The 27156-nt window shown below is 44.9% G+C and overlaps 1 protein-coding gene across 5 annotated transcripts in view; it reads right to left on the bottom strand.

The window, feature by feature from the left end:
* Positions 1-27156, bottom strand: part of KDM5C (lysine demethylase 5C) — a 187140-nt gene that overhangs the window by 87452 nt on the left and 72532 nt on the right. For all 5 annotated transcript variants that reach the window (XM_030194032.1, XM_030194031.1, XM_030194034.1 and 2 more), the window contains 7 exons: positions 26785-26943; positions 26128-26309; positions 8209-8371; positions 4596-4715; positions 4318-4512; positions 3875-4056; positions 3654-3778 (listed from right to left, as the gene is read on the bottom strand). In XM_030194032.1, coding sequence (XP_030049892.1) covers positions 3654-3778; positions 3875-4056; positions 4318-4512; positions 4596-4715; positions 8209-8371; positions 26128-26309; positions 26785-26943 — 1126 coding nt within the window. The remainder of the gene's footprint in view (positions 1-3653; positions 3779-3874; positions 4057-4317; positions 4513-4595; positions 4716-8208; positions 8372-26127; positions 26310-26784; positions 26944-27156) is intronic.

Genomic DNA, 27156 nt, shown 5'->3' with positions numbered 1-27156 from the left:
TCTAGAGCACCCCACAATATCTCTAGTCTTATACGAGGCCTCTTTCCTCCCCAAATAAAGCTATAAATCATACTTTGGATTTTACTCAGCGCCTTCTTAGGGATAGGCACTGGCAAGGTCTGAAACAAAAATAACAACCTCGGCAAGACGTTCATTTTTACCACCGCGATTTTGCCCCACCACGACAACCAAAGCCCTCTCCACCTCATCAAATCACCCTTAATCTGTTGCACTACCGGGTCATAATTCACTCGAAACAAATCCTGGACCACTCTAGGAATCTGAATCCCCAAATATCTAAATTTATTATTGACCCAACGGAATGGAACTATTTCTTGCAACTTAGCTCCCTCTACATCAGAAATATTAACTCCCATCAATTCACTCTTGTCCATATTAATGGATAATCCCGCTACCTGACCAAATTCTCGGAAGATCTCCAACACTACCTTCAATGTATTTCCCGGATTCCGAAGATACAATAACACGTCATCTGCGAATGCCGCCACCCGATGTTCCTGCCCCCCAACCCACAACCCCTCCAACTCCCTATGCTCCCGAAGACAAATCGCCAAGGGTTCCATATACATCGCAAATAACAAGGGCGAAAGAGGACATCCCTGACGAGTTCCCCTCTCAATCTCAAAGAATGATGTAAATTTATTATTAACCCGTATACACGCCCTTGGTTTTGTGTAGAATGCTGATATCCATGCACTAAAATTACCACCCAACCCCATCCGATACAACACTTCTTCCAAATATACCCATTTCACTCTATCAAAGGCCTTCTCAGCATCTAATGCTAAAAAGGCCACTGGATCTGTCCTCTGCTGAGCTGACCACAATAAATGGATAGTGCGTCTGATATTATCCCCCACAGTCCTCCTTGACACAAACCCAGATTGATCCTTATGAACAAGATTCGGCAACACCCTTCGCAGTCTGTTAGTCAACATTTTCGCCAAAATTTTGGCATCTACATTAAGGAGAGAAATGGGCCGATACGCCCCACACAAAGTGGGGTCCTTCCCTGGTTTCCTCAAAACTGTAATTCCAGCTTCCACCATGGACTGTGGCAAGTTTTCCCCTTTTAACACCCCATTCCCCACCCGGACTAAAAGATCCCCCACATCTCCCTGAAATACCTTATAAAATTTCCCCGAAAACCCATCCAACCCCGGAGCCTTCCCGTTCTTCAAATTCTTTATAACCCCTAAAACCTCATCCCTAATATCCTCGCTCAGTTGCCCCTGCTCTGCATCAGTAAGCCTAGGCAACTGAATTTTATCCAAAAAATGTCCAATCTCAGCCCTTGAAACTCCACCCTCCTCCCTGTATAATTCCCTATAATAACTAAGAAAACAATCCTGAATTGCCGAATCTGAATAACACCACTCCCCCTTTCCATTTTTAATTTTTTGAACATTTAATCTTGTCCTCCTGCCCCTCAAATATCTGGCTAATTTTGCTCCACCTTTATTAGCAAATTCAAAAAAGCCTTGTCTCAATTTAGCTAGTGCAAACTCCACCTCCCTCGCCTGCAACCCAGAAAGTTCCTGCCTAACCTTACAAAGCTCACGCCAAACCCCTTGATCATGTGACCTCTTATGTTGAGTCTCCAAGTCTACTAATCGCCGCCTCAGATTCAAATCTAACCGGGCCCTCTCCCTCTTCCTCCGAGACCCCCATTGGACAAAAACCCCCCTCATCACAGCCTTCATTGCATCCCACAAAGTTCCATCCCTCACTTCTCCATTATCATTAAACTCTTTATAGTCCCCAATAGCCTTCCTGACCGCCTCCACTACCTGCACATCCCCCAGTAGTGATTCATTCAACCTCCAAAACCCCTTCTTTGCTCCCCCTAAGGAACCCACCAAAGTAACCCAAGTAGGGGCATGGTCTGATATCTGAATATGCTCTATCTCCGCCTTCCTCATGGCTCCCCACAAATTACGATGCACCCAGATACCATCAATACGAGTATACGCATTACTAGCATGGGAATAAAACGTATAATTCCGTTGTGTTGGATGCATCAGTCGCCAGCTATCTACCATCTCCAGTCCACGAAAAAACTCTTCCAACGCTCTTCTACTTCTCCTACTACAGTAACCACCCCCCAAGGAGTGATCCAACCGCGCATTGGGCGTAACATTGAAATCCCCTCCTACCACAGCCGGCCCCTGCACAAATTCTTGTAACTCCCCCAAAAGCTTACGAAAAAACCCCGCCTGACCAGAATTAGGAGCATACACATTAACCAGTGTAATTCCCATACCTTGCCATTCTCCTCGAACTGCCACACATCTCCCAGTCGAATCCTTAAATTGCTGATTAACCACCAACCCAAACCCCTCCCTCACTAAAATGGCTACCCCCCCTACCCGCCTGCCATCCCTCCCCTGATGGGCCACCACTAATTCAAATGCCTTCCTATTTAACATCGGGAGGTCTCGTGGACGCAAATGAGTTTCTTGGAGAAATACAATATCCCACTTAAGTCTGCCCAATTCTTTGAAAACTATGCTTCTCTTCCCCGGATTGTTCAGTCCATTTACATTCCAGGATCCAACTACCATTGTCTCTGGCCCAGCACTCCCCCCTCCCCCCATTCGTGTTTAGAATTAATTTTATGTGAATTGTGTGTTTTCCAATCTTCTCTAGGATAACCACCGCTGATGCTGCCTCAACACTCTCCGCCTCAGCAGGAAACTTGATAAGTCTGACCCCCTCCTCACCAAGGCAACGCCTTCTGCCAGTGAAGCGAGCATAGGCAGTCCCCGGATGTCTGCCGGACATGGTGGCAGGCTGATTGCTGGTGTCCAAACCCAGGAAGCTGTGTGCTCCTTCAGACAGACTTACAGTGGGACCTTCAGACTTCTGCGGAAGTTTGACGGTGTACCTCTCTAAACTCTGCTGGATAGGAGAGGAGGTGGACGCATGGAGGGGCACAGCTCGAACCACCCCCTTTCTTTTAATATGTGGCATAACTCAGAAGAAAAATAAAAACACCAGCAAGAGAAAACAAGAACAAGAGGCACTCTCCAGCAAACCTTCATGCTGCCATCTTGGCCACGACCCCAGCCAATTTCTACTTTTTCTAAATCTTCTGATATTTCTTGTGGAAACTGAAGCAAGCTGCTGATGCAAGGAGGCCCTTAAGTGTCAGAACTGATAGCAGTCCTGTATGGATGACAGTGCCAAAATTCCTCAAGAGTGATAAGACTGATCAAAGTTACAAGGAACATTTACTTTAATTTATTGCTACTCAAGGAGATGCCACCTGTTACTGAACAAAGGGCTCACATGCTTTTTCACAAAGATAGTTACTGGTGAATCATTTGCTGGATATCAATACACATCTTTTTTGTCCGAGTTTATTTAAGTGAATTCTCTCAGGGTTTAACAATTAGGATCTATGTTTTGAGTAAAATTCTCTAATAAATGGGCCATCCCAGATGGTTCACAAACTTTTGACATTTTATACACAGCACAAGTAGCTCCTCAACTGCTGCAAGGGAAGGAAATGATTCACTCACTCAATTCCCAGTTTTCTTAATTCTGCAAAATATCTTCCAAAACTTAAGATGTGAGGGCAGGAGTAAGGCAGCAATAAGGACTTACTGACAAAGGTGCCTCAGACTTACTTCTTTTTCGCCCATCCTCCACTTCCAAGGCAGTCCTGACTTTGGTCGCCCAAGTGTCAAAGGACTCAGCTCGAACTTTAAGCTTGTGCAACATGGCAGGCAGCTCATCCAAAGTATACCGATACCTACCAAAAAGAGGTGGGAATTGAAAAGCCAGAACACCAAGCAACCCAAACCCATTGCAAAGGGCAGCAGATTATGTGAGTTGAGGAAATGCTTACCGCAGGTAGTGCTTGCTGGAGGGGCACTTGCAGAGGTCATCGATGTGGTATAAGCAGACAAGGCACTCAGGACAGTTGTAACAAGCTAAGGCTGACAGGAAGCAAGTGGTCTTACATTTGTCACATTGCCTCTCATCATCAGGGAGCAACTCAAAGGCTTCACGCTCTGCCTCCGTAATACCCTACCACATGAAAACAAGAATTTCACTGTCTCCATTTCAACCCCAATAATCCATCTCAGCCCCCTCACAATACAATCTCCATTTCCCCACCCAAGTTCCTCATTTCCTCCATAACCATTTTTTCCACATATAAATTTTAACACAGGCTCTATGGTCCTATCTACTGGCCCAGAATGAGCAGACAACTCTTCCTTTCTCCAATATCAACCCTTTAACACATATTCTTTGATAGCTCCTTTCTCTATCCTAACAAAACTTCACCTTGTCCAGCAGGGCCTTCCGCAGCCGGCGTTCTTCCTGAACAATAATGAACATCTCCTTGTGCACAGCAGCTGCCAGATTCAGGTCCAACCTCTCAGGGCAGGCAGCCATCTTGCAGATAAGCTCCTCATGCGAGAAGACACAGTACCTGCGCAGGCGCCGATAATGCTCAATGCACTGTCGCCCAGCTGTCAACTACAAATAAGAGGCCAAAAGTTAGAGTCACATGAAAAAAAGAAAAGCAACATGGTCTCAAAGCACATAAACACAACACTCACCCAATCTGCAGTACAAAAGTTGACGGCCTCAGCAAAGTTGTAGCCCTGGTTGAAGCCACTGTGATACGCACGAGGGAAGGTGATAACAAATTCTCCTGCACACTGATTGGTGCGGACAACCTATGGGGGCATACAGAAAAAGAATGTAGCTAATAGTTCCTGGCTGCAGCACAGGAGAAAAAGGGAAGAGTTTACAGTAAATTGGGATGCAACACAGAAGGTTGTGGCAAAAGGACAGATTAAAGAAAGGAAATGGGTGAGAAGATAGAATGGGAAAAGAAAAATTTAGTCTTACTTTTCTTTCATTGTGTCCTGCGAGGCCAGTATAAATGCATGGGTTTATGCTTTTCTACCAGCAGATGGAGACACAAAACTTGGTTTAAATTCCACTGTTGTTCCTAGAGATCTTGGGCAAGTTACTTAATCCTCTATTGCCTCGGGTACAAATATTCATTTGGTATTTCCCTGTCCCTGGAGGCCCTACAGACCTCCAGAGACAGGGAAATACCAAATGAATATAACTCACCTTGCACTACTACTGAAAAAGCTGTACGGTAAATCCAAATCTTGCTTGCTGATGTTACCCAATATAAGGTTCCATGTTGACATAAACTCTCCTGTATTCCTAGAACAAAACTAAAGTCTTCCCTTACCCTCTCCCATATGTACTGTTGAGGATAGACTAAGAGCTATGCGATGTCTGACATACAAAAAGCAATTCTTGGCTATCTAGCACCCCATTTTTTATGATACTGATCCCAAGGTGTCAGAGTGAAATATTCAATGTGGTATTTTAAAGACGAACCCCATGGGGGTGGGGGGGGGGGGGGGGTGCTAGGGATGAAGGGTAAAAAAATGTTTGTCAAACTGAAGGCAAAATTAGTTCTTACCTGATAATTTTCTTTCCATTAGTCCCAACAAATCAATCCAGAGATTTGTGGGTTATGTCCCTCTACCAGCAGGTGGAGATAGAGAGAACTTCAGAGGTTTACTATATGTGATTATGTGCAGTCACCTTAACTTCAGTATTGTCGATACCAAAGCAGTGGAAGACAAAAGAGGAAGTCCTCTCCTGCCTGCATAAAGCCCATGTAGGCTCCTCAACTGCTCCTGCGGGAGGGTAACAGAAGGTTTCCTTTATGTTTTGCCCTTTTTTTTTTGTAGCCAAAAATCAATGAAGGAATCTGATGAAATTGAGGCTTCTGATCCTGCCACTGCTACATCTGCTAATCCGCTACAGTCTTTAGCAGTGCATAAGGCTATGTAGGAAGTCACTTCTGCTCAGTGGGTCATCCCAGGCACTGCCCCACTATGCAGAGATGTAGCTAGGTGGGGTGCAAGGGGAGCAGCTGCTCCCCTAAAAGGATTTTGAATAAAATGGTACTTATGCGGAACAGCTCTTCAGCTTCACACCGACGCCTATTCTACAAAAGGTCTGCTCCTCCTGACATCAAAACTGCTATGCTCACATCTGCCAATCTAAAAATGGCGAGCCTTCTTATGGTACCTTCCTATGGTCCCGAGCAAAGCAAGCAGCAAAGAGTTGACCAATGGAACTCACTGGTCACTTCCAAATAGTATAGGAGTATATGGTGAACATCCAAGAAGCGGAAAGAGAAAAAGGTGGAATTGCATGGAAGGCAGAAACCACCGTATGCAGAAAAGACAGGACTGTGTGCCCGTCACCAGTAGAAATCCAGAGGATCTCAAACTAATGAAGTTGGGAGTTCTGAGAACCTGCCTGGACTGGATTGCTAAAGAAAACTAGGCTGCCCAGGACGACAGCCCTGGTGTCGTAAAGATAAGGGCGAGCCTCACCTGACCGAAAAGAACTTGTAGACATGTCCTCAGGAAGACAATGAGTCTATAAGTCACCCAGGTCTTCCACCAACTTCATGGAGTCCTCAAACAATAGTTGCCCTGAAAAGTGAGCTGAACCAGCCATTGTTAGAAGCTGCATTCACCACCCAGCAGCGCAACCACATCAAATGACAAGCTATGACCGCCAAAATAGTCTGTTTGATGTCCGAAACAAATCATAGAAGAAAACTGGCAATTAAGCCGGCCTTGACTCTACATCTGGCAAGTGAGGAGGCGGTCAACTGTCTGCCTTCTGGAAGGGATCCGAAATCTGTTGCCGCCAGTTACGGCACACCCTAGCAGCCTACAAGCTGCAGATAGCCACCTCCAGGGAGAGAGAACTGAAATATCAGCAGAAAGCTGTGTTGAAATCACCCATTGAGACTAAGTTGGCTTGAAGGGAACCATAGAGATGGGGACCAAAGCAGAGAAGGAACCCCTGAAGTGGTCTGATACGGACTCAGGGCCATAGGGGCATGTCCAAGAAAGAGAACCTTGTGTCCACAACTTGAACCTATTCCCATATCCTGGACCTGGTAGGGAAAGTAAAACCTGACTTGGGTTGGCTACAATTCCAGCCATCCATGCAGAACTGATTGAAAGTGACGAAGGGCTGTGTGGCTCCATCATCTTGCCACCAGGGGTTTTGAGGCACTCCTTCTCCTTACACAACCCTTTCAACACCATTCAAGTTGTTTTGCCAAACCAAACTCAATAACCAGGAGAGTAGCACTTCAAAAACCAAAGTCTGCAATTTTAAGCTGGTAAGAACAGGGCTGGAGAGGGGGTTAGAGTAGTTGGGCCCAATGACTGCTCCTGAGCATGGTGTCAAGTGACCTCCTCAGATTCTTTTTAAACCAGATTAACCAGCTGGGATCCACAGAGCTGCACAGGTCTGTGCCTACCATCTGCTGGAAACAAAAGTACTGGAGAGTAGATATCAGCAAAGGACCTGACTGTATATCAAACATATAAACGGCGAGTGACCGTACTCACTGCAAATGCGCAGTAGAGACTTCCCTCTCTGTCCCGCCCCCGCGTCAATACGTGATGACGGGGGGGGGGGGGGGGGGACAGAGAGGGAAACTGCGTCGCCGACGTTGCTACCGCTCCCCCCCCCCCCACTCGGAGTCGCCGCCACCCCTCCACCCGGCCCGGGCCCTCTCTTCCCTTCTGAACTTACAGATCCATTCGCCGAACGCAGCAACGCACATCAGCTGAGCTGTAGTGAGCCCTTCCTTCTTTGCCTGTGGCCCCGCCCTCCTGTGACGTAACGTCAGCGAGGGCGGGACACACACAGGCAGAGAAGGAAGGGGCAGCTCAGCTGATCTGCGTTCGGCGAATGGATCTGTAAGTTCAGAAGTGAAGAGAGGGCCCGGACCAGGTGGAGGGGTGGCGGCGGCGACGACTTCGAGGGGGGGGGGAGCGGTGGCGACTTCGCGGGGGGGAGGGGAGCGGTGGTGACCGCGGGGGGAGGAAAACCTCTATACCAGCCCGTTTTTACGGGCTCAACAGCTAGTAAGGTGATATTAAACAAGTAGTCACTGTCTCTATCAGCTGGTAGGAGAGCACAAACCCAAGTTTCTGGATTGATCTAAGGATGAAAAAGAAACAGAGGTATTAGCAGTATTGTGCAGAAGGGAATGCATTTACAGAGGGGTGGACAGAGGAACGGAACAAAAGAAATAGGGACTATGAGGGACTTAGGGTACATTTTGGCAACATGGGAGGAAAAGCTCCTGTGTGCACTTACTGGCACACCATGGGCCATCAGTGTGTTGGGGTTCATGAGAGTCACTAGTTGATGCAGGAGATCAGGCTGGCTTTCAAAGAGCTCTGGCGTTAGCTTCTTCATCACCTCCTCCAGGTGCTCTGCTGCAGAGGAGGGAACACCATACCATGTCTTTGGCTCTCCCCTAAAAAAGAGAGAGAATTGTTACCAGATTAATAGAGGTATCCCTGTCTTCTTCTTCAGTCATAAATCACCCCACTCTTTCCCTTTCAAGTTTCATTAACGCAGCATTACAAGGAACAATCACTTTCCTCACTTACATCTTTTTCCTCCCTCCTCCAACTTTGGGTCCCCAAGTTTCCATTTTTTGGTTATAAAAATCAACTTTTTCCTACTTACTAGGCAACACCCTGAAAAAAACATATGAACCAGGGAATGGAATATCAAATACTGATACATAAAGGTAGTCAGAAAGGCTGTAAGTAGCTAATGGGTGACATCAATTTCTAACGCCTACAAGTATCAGAACTGATGGATCCTGCCTGTCAGAAGCTAACAGACTGGCAGCCACAAACATATTTAGACTTCATTTTCTTATCTAGTAGTCTCTTCTACTAATTTTCTGCAGTTCTCCCTCATTACAGGCACTTCTCCAGGTATTCCAAAAGAAGAAAACCAACAGAACGGTGCATTTAAACTTACCTGTTAAAATTTCCATTCCTCGAGTCTTACATGGCTAGTCCAGACAGGTGGATTACACACCCTGTCAGCAGAGGGAAACAAAGAGCTAAGAGGCAGACTCTTCATCCATATAAGGCTGGTACCTTAGCTCCTGCTATTCCAAGCCTTTCACGCCAATAGCAACCACAAAATAGCACCACAGGCAGCTGGCCTGAGCCTCAATGATCAGGCCAACTAAGACTATGAGGACCACGGCGCGCAACCTTGGTAATAGTAATGATGCCTACATTCCACCAACACCCAAATCCAGGTTCAAAGCAGATTATAAAGCATACTCTCCACTTACTTTTTTAGAACCAAAAAGTTATGTTATAAAGAAGTTTCACTTTGGACATGGAATCAGCACAAACTTTTGTGGATAACCTATGGGAGGCTGACACTTCTACAAGAGCCAAATCTTAAATGGGACAGGCAAGATACAACTTCACCCATTTGGGGCTGCAAGAGTCGACTGGATATTTGAGACAGAGACCAGTGTAGCTAAGCTACGTGTTGGTGCCTCTCATGTGGGGCTGATTTTGAAGGGCAGAGAAGATGTGCGCTGGCCCTGCTTAGCCTATGAGGGCCAGGTCTCTCAATGTCCTCTACTGACCAATATTTTCCCCACTTTATTTCCCCCTCCCCCTCTTTTTACCACACAATTTCAGGCCTCTCTCCTTCATTTGTCTTGGAGTCCTTAACATTAGAGTCAACCAGGTAGGTTTTCTGCCGTTTCTCTGTCCTGTCTTTATGGAACCTTTGGTGACTTTGTGACACTCCTTGTTTTTATTACCTGCTGGGTGAATATCCTGAGGATTCCAGTTAAGACGGAGAGGCCTTGTATGACTGGATGTCCGCCCCCCCCCCCCCCCCCCCCAATTCTTTCCTGCAGGAAGGTTCTGCACTCATGGATCTGGGCTTCTTTGTGAGCTGCTACTTCTGCTTTGTAGAACCTCTTTTGCAGAGAATATACAGATGAAACCTAGGGTTTTTTTTTTTTTGGGAGGGGGGGGGGGATTAAAAATGTTTCCTCTTCTATTAGTGGGGATCCTTGGGTCCACAGTGCTGTCTTGAGGTGTGAGGGTCAAGACTATGAATTCTGTACCTGCTATTGTTCAACATCTGTGAATTTTTACCTTGTTTGTGAATGGGGACAGGGGGGCGGAGGGTGTGAAGGGGTGCCCTAACCCATGGTGGAACATGTTAAGAGGGGGGTTTAGGGCATCGGTGACTTTGGTTGGGAATGGGGTTTCCTGTATGGGATTGGGGTGATATGATGAAACCTAGGTTGTTTTTTTTCCTCTTCTACTGGTGGGATCCTTGGGTCCACAGCTCTGCCTTGAGGTGTGAGGGGCAAGACTGTGAATTCTGTACCCGCTATTGTCAACAAGACAGCCCTACTGAAAGGCTGCATTGAAACAGAAAAACTAGGATTGCTACTTATAACAGAAACATGGCTACACCAAGAAGACAACCCAATACTGCTGGATCTATGCCCACCAAAAAACAATGCACAGAAACAAAAAGAAAAGAGGGGAAGTTACAATAATATACATATCCACTTTCACCATTGAGCCTGTCACTAAACATTTATCCCCAACGATAGAAATCCTGGCATGCAAAATCACTGACAACAATCGCAGGTCAGCTATGTATCCTGAGCCAGTGCTAGGGTATCTGGCAACCTCCTTCAGCCTATTAGTCGCCGCCCCAACCCATCCAGGGGCAGGACTGCTATGGCTCTGCCCCTACAGTAGTCACACCCACAGTAGCAACACCCCTTTTACCAGCCATGGCACATATAAGACATCATTGAAATCATTACACCAGTATAGAAGAAAAATAACTTGTGGGGGTTTTTTTTGTTTTCATTATAAATAATTTCTGTAAGCTGTTACAGCTCCAGTATACGCAAAATAACACAAACCAAATTAGCATACAGATCAGGAATTAGAACAGTCTTGCCAAATCTGAAAAACAGTATGTTATCAAAACCTCAGAACCTAACAAACAGATCCCTATTCAGACACTTGGCTTGCAGTCACACATGCATAACAGAGATAGCCCCTCTTCAAATTCTTCAAAAATTAACCTGAAATCCTAAGAAGTTAGACTCTGATTGCAGCACAATACAGGAAAAACAGAAAGAAACACATTGCTATACATTACAAAATAAGACAGCAGATGTAAATTCTCAAAGTGGACATATTTCAAACACTAAAATGAAAATAAAATTATTTTTTATCTTTGTTGTCTGGTGACTGTTTTTCTGATCGTGTTGGTCCCAGTATCTGATCCTGCTGCTCTCTGTTCTCTTAACTCTGTTTCCAGGGCTTCCTTTCCTTTTATTTCTTTCCTTTCCTCCTTTCTTCTTCATTTCTTGCCCTACATCCGTAAGTAAAAGCTGGGTCCTCTGAAGACTTGACTGGAGGAGGTATAGAGTGGATCAAGCTTCTGCCTATTTTCTCCATCCATGTGCAGTTTCTCCTCTCTTCCTTCCCCCTCCATCCATATGCATCTCCTTCCTCTCTCCTCCATGTCCAGCATTTTTCCTCTACCCCTCCATCCATGTCCAGCATTTCTCCTCTCCCCTCCATTCATGTTCATCTCACTTCCTCTCTTCTCTTCCATCTCCTCCATGTACAGCATTTCTCCTCTCTACCCTCCATCCATGTGCATCTCCTTCTTCCCCTCCATCCAGGTCCAGAATTTTTCTCCCCTCTATCCATGTGCATCTCCTCCTCTGTCTTCCCCCTCCATCCATGTCCAGCATTTCTCCTGTCACCCCTCCCCTCCATCCATGTGCATCTCCTTCCTCTGTCTTCTTCCCCTCCATTCATGTCCAGCATTTCTTATCTCCCTTCCCCTCCATCCATATGCATCTCCTTCCTCTGTCTTTCCTTCCCTCCATTCCTGTCCAACATGTCTCCTCTCTTTTCTGTCCTCAGCTTGGAGAAAAGGCGGCTGAGGGAAGATATGATAGAGGTCTGTAAAATAATGAGTGGAGTTGAACGGGTAGATGTGAAGTGTCTGTTCACGCTTTCCAAAAATACTAGGACTAGGGGGAATGCGATGAAGCTACAATATAGTAAATTTAAAATGAATCGGAGAACATGTTTCTTCACTCAACGTGTAATTAAACTCTGGAATTCGTTGCCAGAGAATGTGGTCAAGGTGGTTAGCTTAGCGACGTTTAAAGGTTTGGATGGCTTCCTAAAGGAAAAGCCCATAGACCGCTATTAAATGAACTTGGGGAAAATCCACTATTTCTGGGATAAGCAGTATAAAATGTTTTGTACATTTTTGGGATCTTACCGGGTATTTGTGACCTGGATTGGCCACTGTTGTAAATAGGATGCTGGGCTCGATGGACCCTTGGTCTTTCCCAGTATGGCAATACTTATGTACTCCACTCCATCCATATCCAGCATTTCTCCTTGCTCCCCTCCCCCTCCATGTGCATCTCCTTCCTGTCTTCCCTGCCCTCCATCCATGTCCAGAATTTCTCCTGCCCTCCCCTCCATCCAAGTCCAACAGCTCTCCTCTCCCCTGCCCTCTATCCACCCATGTCCAGCAACTCTCCTATTCCCTGCCCTCCCCCCTCCATCCATCCATATCCAGCAACTCTCCTCTCTCCCCCGTCCTCTTCTCTATCCATCCATATCAATTCTCCTCTCTCCCCTGCCCCCCCTCCATCCATCCATGCCAAGCAATTCTCCTCTTCCCCCTGTCCTCCCCTCCATGTCCAGCGATTTCTCCTCTTTCCCCTGTCCTCCCCTCCATGTCCAGCAATTTATCTTCTGGACCCTGCCCTCCCCTCCCATCTATGTCCAGCGATTCTCCTTTGCCCCTATGATCCCCTCCCACCCATGTCCAGTGATTCTCCTCTACCCTCCCCTCATGTCCAGCAATTTCTCCTCTCTCCACTGCCCTCCCCTCCATGTCCAGTGATTCTCCTCTGCCCTCCCGTCTCATCCATGTCCAGTGATTCTCCTTTGCCCCCTGTTCTCCACTCCGTGTCCAGTGACTCGCCCCAGCCTGCCCTTTTCAGCCCCCGAGTTCCGGTTCCAACCTCAGCCCCACTTGCCCGCCCTCTTCTCCCCCAACATCCCCCTTTTCGTTGCTGCCACCCTGTGGGGTTTAAATCTTTTATTTTACCTAAGTCGCAGCAGCGGCAAAGCAGCAAGCTCATCTCTAGCCTTCCCTTCCCTCTCAGTGTCCCGCCCTCCCGGAAAGAGGAAATTATGTCAGAAGAAGGCGGGACAAAGAGGGAAGGGAAGGCTAGAGACGAGCCAGCTGCTTTGCCACCGCTGTGACAGAGGTAAAATAAAAGATTTAAACCCCACAGGGTGGCAGGAACGAAAGGAGGGCTGTTGGGGAGCTGAGTGTGGGCAGGTGGGATCTAAGAGCTGCCTGCAGGTGAGTCGCCAGGGCAGCGGTAAGTATTGCCTGTGGCGCCCTCCAAAGGTCGGTCCCGTCCCGTCCCCGTCCCCCCCACCATGTCTACCGGGTTCCGCCGGCCCTATCATACTGTTCTATCGACCCCCAGGTAGTTGGATAAATGCCCAAGACAATTTCATGGACTTTGTATCAAACACCTGTACAAACCAACAAAATGACCTACTAATTCGCGATATCAATCTGCACCTAGACAAACAGAATGACACTAACACCAAAACTCTAATGAACTTCTAAACCAATGGAACTTCACAACAGCACAAGGCACCTCATCCTACAAGAAAGGCCACCTACTGGACTTGCTAGCCCACAGGATACCTGCCAACAACAATCACACCATAGAGAACCACAAATGGGAAGAGTGGTCAGACCACAGCAAGCTCACTTTCACACTGTAATGGAAAGTGAATGAAAAGAACAGAAAACCAAGATCACCACAAACATTCACAACCAAAGGGAAGATGGACAACCACGCCTTCTGGATAACAGTGATGACTTAACATAGAAACTTTGAACCAGATGACATCCATTTCATAAGGAACTGGGATGAGGCTTGCAAAACACTGGACAAAATAGCACCACTTAAAACAAAAACAAGAAACAACACACCCAAGATCCTGGTTCAACGATGAGCTACTGCATATGAAAAAACTATGCAGACTAGAAAAAAACAAAACAGAAATAAACAAAGACATATGGAGAAAAGCTAAAAGAATGTACAAACACATTATAAAGAAAGACAAAGCGGAATATTACAACATATACACGAATCCAGAACAGTTACGAGAAAAAAAATTCAAACGCATGAACAATTTACTGAAAACACAGGACACATTGGCATCAAGTGAACCACCTACAGCAAACAAGTTAGTGCAACACTTTGAACAAAAAACAGCAAAGACAAGATCTAACCTTGCAATACCGCAAACATCCATCACTGACTTCCTATAAGACTGCAAAACCAACACCACCCCACACCATAGTAGCCAGAATTTGGTCTGCATTCAAATCACCCAAAAAGAACACAGTAAAGGAACTACTGACAAAATACACACATGTGAAATGTCTGCTAGACAAATGCCCCAACCACATGATGAAAAACCCACCAGATTGGTTCATCGAATGCATCACCAAACATATCCACATACATGTTAGCAGAAAGGTCAATTTCCAAAAGATAAAGGCAAAATCATTCTCACTCCAATCCCCCAAAACACAACAAGACCAGCGATCTCACAAATTACAGACCAGTGGCCTCAATACCACTATTGACCAAAACGATAGAGGGACTGGTAACACAACAACTAATGGAATACCTAACAAAATTCTCAATCCTACATAAATCCCAATCAGGTTTCAGACCACAACACAGCACTGAAACGGTCCTAACAACTCTGATAACGAAGTTCAGAAGCATAATAAGTCAAAGTCAGAATATACTATTAATGCAATTTGACTTGTCAAGTGTGTTCAACCTAGTAGACCATGCAACACTGATGACCCTGCTCGATTTCATGGAAGTCAGCAGAACAGTGGCCGCATGATTCAATGGCTTCCTAAAGACCAGATCCTACATTGTAAGGATGTCCAACCACCTTAGCAACCTCCTGGATCTCCAAGTGTGGGGTACCACAGGGCTCTCCAATATCACCAACACTGTTCCATGTATTGATGGCTCCACTGAAAAAAACTGGAGATCATGGATTGCAACCCATTCATCTACGCAGATGATGTCACCAACAGGCCTGGACATTATGGAAAATTGGGCAGAAACTTTCAAAACTCAAATTAAACAGAGACAAAACCAAATTCCTGGTACTGTCAAGCTCGCATAACCCCACAGCCTACCAAAACTTCACAATCAACCACCAAACATACCAAATTGAAACACAGTTAAAAATACTGGGAATCATTCTTGACAAACACCTCACTAGATAGTCAAATATCAGCAGTAACAACAAAATGCTTCAGAACACTAAGGAAACTGAGAAAGATCTGAGACTATTTCCTAGTCAATCATTCCGAACAATAGTACAATCGACAATGCTCTCACAACTGGATTACTGCAATGCAGCATAAGTTGGTTGCAAGGAAAGCACAATGAAATTGCTGCAAACTGTCCAAAACAAGGCAAATTTGCAAGAAGTCGAAATATGAAAGAGCTACCTCACTACTCGAAACACTACACTGGCTGCCAATCAAGGCAAGACTGATCTTCACAAAGTTAGCACCATCATCTACAAAATATTTGATTTGTCTCCATAATACATGTTAGACTTGGTGGAACTATCCCCAAAAAATGCAAGCCCAGACACCAGAAGCCACCTATTTCTTCACCAACCCAGTTGCAGAAACATAACTTACAAATCTACCTACATGGTCAGATTTAACTACCTGGGTTCCAAATGGTGGAACTCAATGCCAAAGATCACAAGAAGCATCACAAAGTACCTTCAATTTAGAAAAGAACAACTAACTTAGCTATCGATGTCCATTCCGATTACTAAAGGAGTAGTGTACCACTACGTAGTGGTATACAGTCCTCTACTTCTGTGGTGTTCCTCCATTCCAATTACTAATTAGAAACCATCCTTATAAGTCCCAACAAAATGAAAACTGTAATTGTAAGCCATCACTATAAGTCTCAACCAAACTCTAAAATGTAAAATATGGTAACTGTTAACCAGAATGTAATTTGTAAGCCACTTTGAACCAAAACTTGGTTTTGGATAAGTGGGATACAAGAATGCATAAATATGGGGAATGGTTCTGCTTTTAGAGCACTTAGAAATTTGTTTTCTTGGTTTGCGGGGTTTGTTTCCCCTCAACTTTTTTTTTTTTTTGGGGGGGGGGGGGGGGTGTACGGGTGTGTGTGTGTGGATGCATGTATGTTCAGCTTTACAGCATTTGGAACCCAAGTTGCTATGTATTTTTCTTTTGTTTCGAGTGCTCACCCATCCCGCTGGCTGGGATGGACCTCTCTCTTTTTGGAAGCTTTTTGCGTACATTCAGTTACCCTTTTCAACCTGCCTCATAGATGACCACTATTAAAATTGTCTCTTGGAATGTTGGAGGGGTAACATAACCTACTGTCAGAAAATTCTGCAAGACTTGTAGAGACACTGAGCCAATGTGGTTTTGTTAGAAGAAACACATTTGTCCTCCTCCGAGGATCAGAAATTTAAAAGATGGTGGGTGAAGCAATTGGTGGAATCTCCAGCATCACAACGTAAGACTGGGGTGCTAATTCTGTTTCATAAGGACTCAGATGTTCAAATACACAAAACCATTCAGAGTGGGGATGGACGGTATGTACTTGCTCAGGTGACCGTTGCTCATGTTTTTTGATTTGCAATTTTTATGCGCCTAATGTCTTCACTAACCAAGTCTTTCAAATTAATACAGATCTTGTCACCCTTGATGGACTATAACCTAATTCTGGGAGGTGATTTCAATACAGTATACAATCTACTCATGGATAAGTCTTATCCACCTCATCTGGCTCATTTTGAGCCAGAAAAAGATCTTCCCCTGTTATGTGCACTGGATCTTATTATGTGGAGAGTTTTACACCTCAGGGAAAAGGACTATATACATCTCTCCCAAGCACATTCCACCCATGCTAGTATTGATTACTTTCTGGTATCCTGAGCTTTATTCGCCAATGTACTCCAAGCAGAAATTAAGGCCTATGGGGTCTCTGATCATACTTTCATATGGTTCCAGCTCCGTGTCGGTGGGATTGCATAGTAATCTGTGGAAATTTCCATTAGATTTGTACACTGATCCTGAATTTCATGACTTTTTACATCAAAAATCGCAGGAGTATCACTAACACAATCAGAAACATCAGGCAACCTATCCTTTTTTAGGAAACAGCAACGGCTGTATTGCGAGGGGAAGTCGCTTATTCTAAACAGAAACGGGAAATGTGTGATCAGCATATTATATGCCTGGAGACTCAAGTGAGCGGATGTCGGTGGAATTTTGGGCTGTTAACAGCTCAAAATAAAGTTCTCCTGTTCACTTCTCAGACTGAGTCCAATACACTTCTACATCAGCGGGCCACCAAGTCCCTAAATTATTACAAATACCAGCTCTACCTTCACATCAATAAAGCTGTAAGTTAATGTCTCACTTAATCTCATTTAATTACAACTACAACAGGCTAATGAGTCACTTACACACTCAGATGCGGAAATTAATTCAATTTTCTGGCAATATTATGAAACCCTTTATGGCCATGCTGGGCTCTATGTATTTGGAAAATCTAGATCTACCGAGGGCGAGTCCTTCTCAAATCACCATGCTAAACACACCCATAACGTCAGATGAGATTCACTTGGCCATTCAATCTAGTGCATTAGGTAAAGCCCCAGAACCGGATGATTTTCACGTGGAATTTTATCAACTTCTAGCAACACCCATAAGCCCACATCTGGTCGCCATGCACTCCGCCATTATTGAGACCCAAAGCTTGCCTGAATCTTCACAAGTGGTGCAAATGATTGTTTTGCCTAAAGCAGGCAGGAGCCTCCTTTATCCCTCCTCCAACCACCCTATTTCTTTTCTAAATTTTGAAACCAAATTATTGGCCAAGATGTTAGCCAATCAACTTGCAAAAATTTGCCCTCCATGGTTGATCAGTCCCAAGTTGGCTTCGTGCATGGCCGTACTGCTACTAAAAACATTCAAGCTATTTTGGGTTTCTTGGAACAGTTTTGGAGGGAAGATCTGACTTCTCTTCTCATCAGCTTTGATGAAGAGAAGGCCTTCAATCAGGATTCCTTGGAATTTTTATTTGCTTACTATGGCTTTCAAGGATATTTTTTCCAAGCTGCATGAAGCTTATATCATAACCTACAGGCTGTTCTTTATGTTAATGGTATTAACTCCCCTACCTTTTCTATCTGTCGAGGGACTAGACAGAGAAGTCCTCTCTCACTTCTTCTATTTGTCCTCACCTTATATTCTTTAATTCGAGAGATAAATGCTTATTCAGAAAATCAGTTTCCATCTGCAATACCCATTTCAAAATTTCAGCTTTTGCGGATGACCTTTTAGTCCATATCATTGACCCCCATCGTACTCTGCCTGCTTTGATGGAGACTTTTGAAGAATAAGGCGATTATTCTGGGTTTAAACTGAATTTTACCACATCTTTAGTGTTGACATCCCAAGACCACCTTCGATTACATTGGCCTGGGACCTTTCCATTGAAGTGGGCTAAGGTTGCTTTCCATTATTTGAGGGTTCAGTTGATTATTCATACATCTCAACTATATTGTTTCAAAGTGGACAAGTTGTTATGGTTTCAAGCTGAGACTAACCATATAGTGTCATCTTCCCCTTAGCCTTCATGGTAGAATTCCCTCATTGGTTATATATCCTACAGATGTTACCTTTATGCCTTTTAAAAAAGGAACTTCAGAAATTGCAACAGCTTCTACCCTAGCTGAGATAATATTTAACCATCTCTCTGACCTCATGTGCAACTTTCTTTAAAATCAATCACCTTACTATCTAACTCTTCCTACCCTTCTTAACTATACGTTACATCTCTGCTTTACCCTTCACTATCAATTATGTTCTATTACGTATTGTGTTGACATTGTAAGTAGTATACCAATGTCATATTTTGCATTGTTTTTGAATATTTTTACTGCTGTAATTGCCTATTGCTTATGTTTGATCTATTCCTACTGTACACCGCTTTGAGTGAATTCCTTCAAAAAGGCAGTAAATAAATCCTAATAAATAAATGTTCAGCTGGGGGGGTGAGGACAAAGCCTAAAATTCCTTTTCAGCAGCTCTTGGGGTCTTAGCATTTGGGTGGGATGGTGTTGCCAAATCTAAAACTGTATAACCAGGCTTATCTATTGTGCCAAGTGACTGGATATTGGACAGGTCTGATTATATACCATTAACACTGGAGAATAATTTTTTTCTACCAGTTGCATCCTGTTTATTTACTTCATGCACCTGCTTCACTTCTCTCGCCAAGTACCACCACTAGTAGCCTTCTCCGTCCTTTGACAGCCCTCTGGAGAGAGCTTGCTTGTCTCTGGGGTGTCTCCGCTGATAGTTCAGATTTGCTTCATATAAAGGGGCAATGCCGTCTTTAGTCCCATATAATCTTTTTGTCATTGGCATTCTTTGTGAATACAAATTACAGACCAGTAAGCCTGACTTCAGTGCTGGGCAACATAGTGGAAACAAAGAGAAACATGGTTTAATGGGACAGTGTCAGCATGAGTTCAGCCAAGGGAAGTCTTGCCTAACCAATTTGTTTCATTTCTTTGAAGGCATAAATAACCATGTAGATAACTTTATGCCGCCCAATCTCTCAGCCAGAGCCATCACCTCGGCAAGACAGCCAACACCATACATTTGGCTGACGCTCTAAGAATGTCAGAGCGCACCTGACAAATAGGATAACCCTGCGTCAAGAGAAGGAACAAATTACGAGGTCGAGTCCAAGAAGAACAATTGCTGGGCCCATGCTAAAGAAGCCCTCGCCACAAAGGAAGTACAAATCGCTGCTTGAAAGTTTAAAGCTGCAATCTTAAAGGCAAGTTTCAAGGAGGCCTCCAGCTTTCAGTCATGCGCATCTTAAGTGCTGTGCCACCTTCAACAGGGATAGTGGTACACTTGGTAACTGCCATGGGGGCATCAGCTTTGGGCAAAGCAAACTACTTCAAGTCAGCTAACAAAAGAAAATGCAGCTTGGCCATAGCCCTCACCACTGACGCTCGAGTCAGGAACATCCCACTGAGCTGTAATAAGCTTCTGCAAAGCCTCATGAATATGGAAAGATACAGGAGGCCTCTTAGTACCAGACATAATAGAAGGAGCTGGTACTGTGGACTGAGAAGCTGAAATGTTTAAAGCCTACACAGACTTGGATATGAACAAAAAGTAACTCTGCCTTCAAAAATAACCTAGCTACAGTAGGATAATCTCCCCACTTCTGTTCCCAAATCAAAGTCAGGGAAATTCTCGGAAACAGAGTGTTCTGAAGTCATTCATTCATTTCAGTATTTATATACCACTTGGACATTTTACAGGTACTGGGTCTGTCCTTAGTGGGCTCACAATTTAAGTAGTACATTGTACTACTGTTGTACCTGGGGCAATGGAGGATTAAGTGACTTTCCCAGGGCCACATGGAGCTGCAGAGGGAACTGAACCTGGTTCCCCAGGATCTCAACCCACTGCCAACCATCAGGCAGCAGTGAGAATTGAACCAGGTTCCCCAGGTCCACAATCCACTGAACTAACCATTAGGCCACTCCTTCACTCCAGAGAAGAGACATCCTCCAGGTCCTGCAGCACCAAAACTTTCCTCTAAGTTTCCTCTTCTTTGCAACCAGCTCTTCAGAAGCACAGTAAGAGGGAAGGGTAGATGAAGCCCGAGCCGTTTTCAACAAAAATGCCTGATGCAACAGGAGGATAAATTCACGCAAAAACAGCATTGAGAAGACTCCCAGACCCATTGTAAGTGTCCAGGGCCACAGCAGCAAGCAAGGACTCAGCTGACAAGATGACCACTGTAGCATTATGGAGTGCAGGAGCCAATGCCAAGCCCCATGAGTCGTGATACTGGCATTAAAAACCAGCAGAACCGGCATGTCAGCTGATTGCATGCAGAGTGAGCATATACCGGCAGGGGAAAGTTTACTGCCACAGCATGCACAATTTTTAAAGGGCTCCGACACACTAAAGAAAAATACTCACAGAAAACTGCCAGTTTCATCTCCTCCAAGGCACTTTCAGCCCAAAGCTTTTTCCAAACCACGAGAACCCACACAGAGATACTTGGTAGCTTTTTTTTTTTTTCTTTTAAATCCGAGGCAAGAGAAAAAACAAGGGGAAGACTGAGAAAAGAAGAGCAGGGAGGGGGACCTAGACTACTAGGGTTTACATCTGAAGCACAGGATATTCTCAACCCCAAACTCCACTGAAACTGCAAGCAGGACAGGAGTCCACTCAAATTCATCACACTGCACAGGAGTTGCTATCCATCTGCTGGAGACAGAGTTGCTATGCACAGAACCTTATAAGGCACAACTCATAGTGTTCTATATCTCCACCTGCTGGTGGATGGGCACAGCTCTCATCTCTCCCACTTCACAACGTGCCCACTATATTCCACATTTCATGTCCAGGCTAGCCAGTAATGGTTTCGCCTGATCCAATGTAGTGAATCGAAAAGAAAACCTGCAGTCAGCCATAGGATGATGTTATCAAGTCTATGACTCACCTGCAGGCACTAATTTTTAAAGATTAGATAAAGCGAAGACACTTACCTGTAGCAGGTATTCTCCGAGTCAGGGGCTACAATGAACAAATATATAATAATCATAGATCATAATAAATAAAATATCACACACATACGAGCATAACAACAAAAAACAATAAAATATGGAATATTACTAGGTATACATAGAGAGTATACTAGAATAATTACATGAATAAACGTATCGCTACGTTTATTCATGTAATTATTCTAGTATACTCTCTATGTATACCTAGTAATATTCCATATTTTGTTTTTTGTCAATTTATATATTTGATATATTATGCTTGTATGTGTGTTATATTTTATTTATTATGATCTATGATAATTATTATATATTTGTTCATTGTAGCCCCTGACGCAGCCCTAAGTGGGCGAAACACGGCCTGTGTCGGGCGATTTGTTCATACACGGTATCTTCAATAAAATCTTTTTGTTGTGACATTGATCTGCTGGCTTTCTTTCCCATATTGGATTTTGCAGATCATTTGCCTTGTTGTTTTTGGTATTCTCCGAGGACAGCAAGGCTTACATTCTCACGTGTGGGTAACGCAATCCTGTGTTGCCTGGTCTGGAGCTTGTAACAAGCTTTCGAGAGCTTTGTGGAGCGCGAGAGAGGCTCCACCATGCATGCGCAAGTGCCTTCCTGCTCGACGCAAAAGCGTGATTACCACAGTAAAATACTACATAAATAGAAAATAGACAACTCCAAGGAGAGGTGGGACAGTTGTGAGAATATAAGGCCTGCTGTCCTCGGAGAATACCTACTACAGGTAAGTATCTTTGCTTTCTCTGAGGACAAGCAAGCCTACTTATTCTCAGTGTGGGGAATCCCTAGCAACTAGGCTCACCCGAAACAAATGCTGGTCAATTGGGCCTCGTAACGGTAAGGACAATACAGATCAACCTGAAACTATATACAGAGTGCAGACTGGAACAGAATAAAATGAGCCTAAGGGAGTGAAATTGGATCCTAGACCCTAAACAGATTCTGCAAAACTGTCTGCCCAAACCAAACATCGCATCAGGCATACTGCTCAAGGCAGCAGTGAGATGTGAATGTGTGGACTGAAGACCATGTTGCAGCCTTGCAAATTTCTTCAAGGAAGGCTGACAGCAAGTGGGATACCAACACAGCCATGACATGACTCTCCAAGGTCAGCACAGCAAGGGCATAAGTGAAAGAAATGCAATCTGCCAGCCAAAGATTGTGCGTTTCTGGATTGCGACCCCCATCCTGTTGGGATCAATAGAAAAAAAAAGTTGAGCAGACTGTCTGGAGCTCTCTCTGCTCCATTTAATAGGCAAATGCTCAGTTGTAGTCCAAGGTGTGCAAGATGCTCTCGCCAGGATGGGCATGAGGTCAGGGAAAAAATGTTGGCAAGACAATTGAGTGATTCAGATGGAACTCAAGACACCACCTTCGGCTGAACATAGGGTGCATGCAGAGGACTACGCTGCTGTGATGAAACTTAGTATAAAGTGCATGCACTACTAAGGTCTGAAGCTCACCGATTCTACGAGCTGAAGTAACAGCCACCAAGAAAACGACATTCTAGGACAAATACTTCAGATGTCAGGATTCCAGTGCTTCGAAAGGAGCTTTCATCAGCTGGGTGAGGACAACGTTGACATCACAGATGTTTGACAGGGGTGCTTTGACAAAAGCAAATCTCTCATGAAGTGAACTAGAGGCTGTCCAGAGATGGGTTTACCCTCTACATGTTGATAAGCACTAACTGCACTGAGGTGAACCCTTACAGAGTTGGTCTTGGTGTAGAAGGTATTCAAGCAGTCTGTTAGGGCAAGAAAGGGGATCTAGGGGCCCGCCCTCACATCAGACGACAAACCTCCTCTATTTAAAAGAGTAACACCTCTTAGTGGAATCTTTCCTGGAAGCCAGAAAGACCCGGAGACACCCTCTGGAAGACCCAAGAAGCAAATTCTAGGCTCTCAACATCCAGGTTGTGAGACCCAGAGATTGAAGGTTGGGATGCAGGTTCCAAGTCAGAGACGTAAAGCCATGAGAGTCTGTGTATCGTTATACTTTGGGCACAGATCCTGGATGCCACATCAAGAGTATCAAAAGCTTCCCTGGCAAAGAATTTACGATATGCTTCCTGCTGCTTGGCCAACTGGCGAAGCGACTCGGCTTGCTCCGGTGGAAGAGTCAGTCAAGTCAAGCATCTTGAGAAGTCCCGTAAGTAGACGCTCATGAAGAACTAGTATGATTGTATACTTGACATGAGCATACATCTGTATACATAACATCAGCATAGAGGCCTAAAACACCTTCCTCCCAAGAGAGTCCAAGGTTCTAGCTTCTCTGCTGGGAGGTGCTGAAGCAGTCTCTAGAACTCCTGGCCCTTTTGAGAGCGGATTCCACCACCATGGAAATGAGGTAACAGAGGCTTATCAAATCCAATCCTAGGGTACTGTGGATCCAGTACATGGTGTTGATCTTCTTGGGCAGCGCCAGGACAGGCAGAGGGGACTCCCAGTTCCACATGAGAACATTCTGAAGGATCTCGTGCAATGGCACAATCACAGCCTCTGTAGGAGGCTCGCTGTCAAGGACCTCTTGGCCTTGGGCTCGTTCTCCACCTCCAAAGGAAATGGAATGGCAGCCACCATTTCCTTAACAAAAGAGGGTAAGGAAAGGCTCTCAGGGGGAGACTTTCTCCTTTCTGTGGAAGGAAGGGGTTGGAGGGGATACCATAGGACTCATCCTCCGAAACGTACCTCCTCAAACTCCTATGAGTGCTCCCCACTGGTGTTCGTCAAAACCTCATGGGAGGGCTGAGACTGAGCCTGCCTCGACCTAGAGGAGTCATGTCTCTGAGAAGAGCGTCGAGGAGTTCGTTCTGGCCTCGACTCCGGCAAACCTACTTCCACTGCTGTTGAAGGGGTACCAGCTTGGGTGGCAGTTGACACCGAGGCTGCATGCAACACCACTGTCAGAGGCCGCATCACAGGCTGAGAGCCAAGCGGGGCTGCAATGGGAAGCAAGGTAGGCCAAGCACCCCCGATGCAGTCTGTTACATGAAGCCACCCAGCAGCTCTGGAAGCAAGGCCCGGATGCGCTCGAGGACCGACACTGGGAAAGGTTTGCAGATCCACTGGAGTTGAAAAGGGAGCCTGGTCCTGGCTACTGCGAGACCAACACAAGCACCTCTTATATGGAGGGGGAGCTGATGATTCTTGGCCATCATCGAGGCTCCTTGGTGCCGAGGACGACACTGAATTCTCACGCCATCTCGGGGTCAGGTCTGATGAAGGTTGGTCCCGGGGATCCTGTAGACCAGTCCGCATCAAGGCAGGAGACGACCCACTCAATGCACCACTGCTCCCAGCATCTACAGGTCTAGCAGCCATACATACCAATGCGCCCGATGCAACACCCAACAACAATACTAACGCTGCTGTCGAGGAATCTGACTTGGCTCCAAGAATTCTCTCTTGTTGAGCCTCTCTGGCTAACTGGGTCCTTTTCTTCATACGAAGAGACAGAACATAGGGCTATGGTCGGGCCCCAGCCACTGAAGACACTAAAAATGGGTGTCTTATCAGAGATGGTCCAATTGCACCCTGTACAGCACTTAAAGCCACTGGGAACCTTTGTAAACATGGAAAACCTCTGAGGCCAAATCAAATGACGCGATGGTGACACAAAAAGGGGCGAGACAACAGAGAATAAACCCATTGAGAATGTGACCAGAGTCGGGGCCTAAAAATGGCCCAGTGATGTCGAAAAACAAGGAAACAAAGTGGGAAAAGAAACTAAAAACAATAAAGGAAGGACAAAAGGAGAAACCCGAACACGGGCACTAAATACAGTGGGGAAAATTGCCGAAAGTCACACAAAAAAGCTCTTCAGAAAGAGCAGTGAAGAGCAGCACAAAAACACAGCCACCCTTCACAGCAGTATTAAAAATAAATAAATAAGAACTGCGGTAACCGCGCTCTCGCGACAGGTGGAAAGGCACTCACGCATGTGTGGTGGAGCATGTTTCGCAATCTACAAAGCTCTTAAAAGCTTGCTACAAGCTCCGGACTGGGCAATGCAGGATCACGTTACCCACACATGAGAATAAATAGGCCTGCTTGTCCTCCGTGAAAATTACCAATTATTTAAACAATTACTATTCACAGACTAACAACTGATATTGCAAGTCATACTTGGCTACAGGCTTGTTGTTTAATAACCAACATTTTAATTAACTAGGTTTTATCATCATGAAGACCACAAGGCCTAGCAGTCAAATGTAGAACTATATAGAAAATAGTGCCTACCAGTTTAACTGGCAAATTTGTCAACAAAACCAAATTTTATTCTATGAATTCACAAGCAACGGGTAACTAATTTGTAGAAGTAGCTATGAGAAGGACAGGAAGTTACTTACTATAGATATTAAAGCAATTAATTACAAAGACAAGTAAAATTTCCTACAGTAAATACTAACCAGTGGAGATAGTTAATTGAGTAGCTCCAGTGATCTTCAATATGCCAGCAAAAGGCAGAGAACACCATGCCAACATACAGCCAGGGCACTTTCATGCCAGAGATATCGGCATTAATATGGCAAAGGACAGATTGCTCCAGCACTGGCATCACATTTAAATTCCACCCACTGGATGCATATGCCTGCCAGAGAAGAGCAGAGAGAGAAAAACTAAAGCATTATGCCCATCCAAGAGAGAAAAAGCAGTGCGGATGCCACCTGCTTCACATACTTGACATGGACAATCTTGTCTCTCAAATATCATCTTTATTTAGTATACCACTAGAGCGTAAGTATTGAATAAGTTTACAATACATTAAAAAAAAATAAAAGGGTTGACAAACAAGATAATTAACACAGGAAGAGATGTATTTTAATTAATTCAAATCTCTAAGATGTCACAGACCTTAGCTGGGCTGGGTTGTAAAGCAGCTGGTACCATCTGACCTGTCCAGCTACTGAAACCTTGATTTCAGCATGACAAATCACAGCCCTAGTCTTCCAGTATGCATTTTGTCTCTCATAAGTATGCCCCTTCTCAGAAGGCATCCTACTCATGTACCACTCACCCTCCCTTATCCCAGGGAAGATGGCTTATTATGCTCATATACAACCCACCTCTTCCTCTGGGGACAGCCTGCCACTGCTGTCGCTCATAGGAAATCCACTACCAAATTCCTTGGAGTGAATATCAGCACCGTACTCTACAGTCACATCTTCTTCAATGCTGTTCACCAAGCGCCAAAACTCCTTCTCCACTACTTCTGTGGGAACCATCTGCAAAGGGAAACATAAAAAGAGATATGTGTGTCACATAGACGTTGTGCATCAAGGAACAATCATGATATATTCACCTTCCCCATGCCCCATTTACACATATGGAGGCATATTTTCAAAGCACTTAGCCTTCTAAAGTTCCATAGGATTCTATGGAACTTTGGGAGGCTAAGTGCTTTGAAAATGAGCCCCATGGTCTCTCATACTCAAACA

Source organism: Microcaecilia unicolor, chromosome 2, assembly GCF_901765095.1.
Source record: "Microcaecilia unicolor chromosome 2, aMicUni1.1, whole genome shotgun sequence".
Lineage (NCBI taxonomy): Eukaryota > Metazoa > Chordata > Amphibia > Gymnophiona > Siphonopidae > Microcaecilia > Microcaecilia unicolor.
The sequence above is the reverse complement of the archived record's forward strand: the minus strand, read 5'-3'. Positions and strand labels throughout refer to the sequence as shown.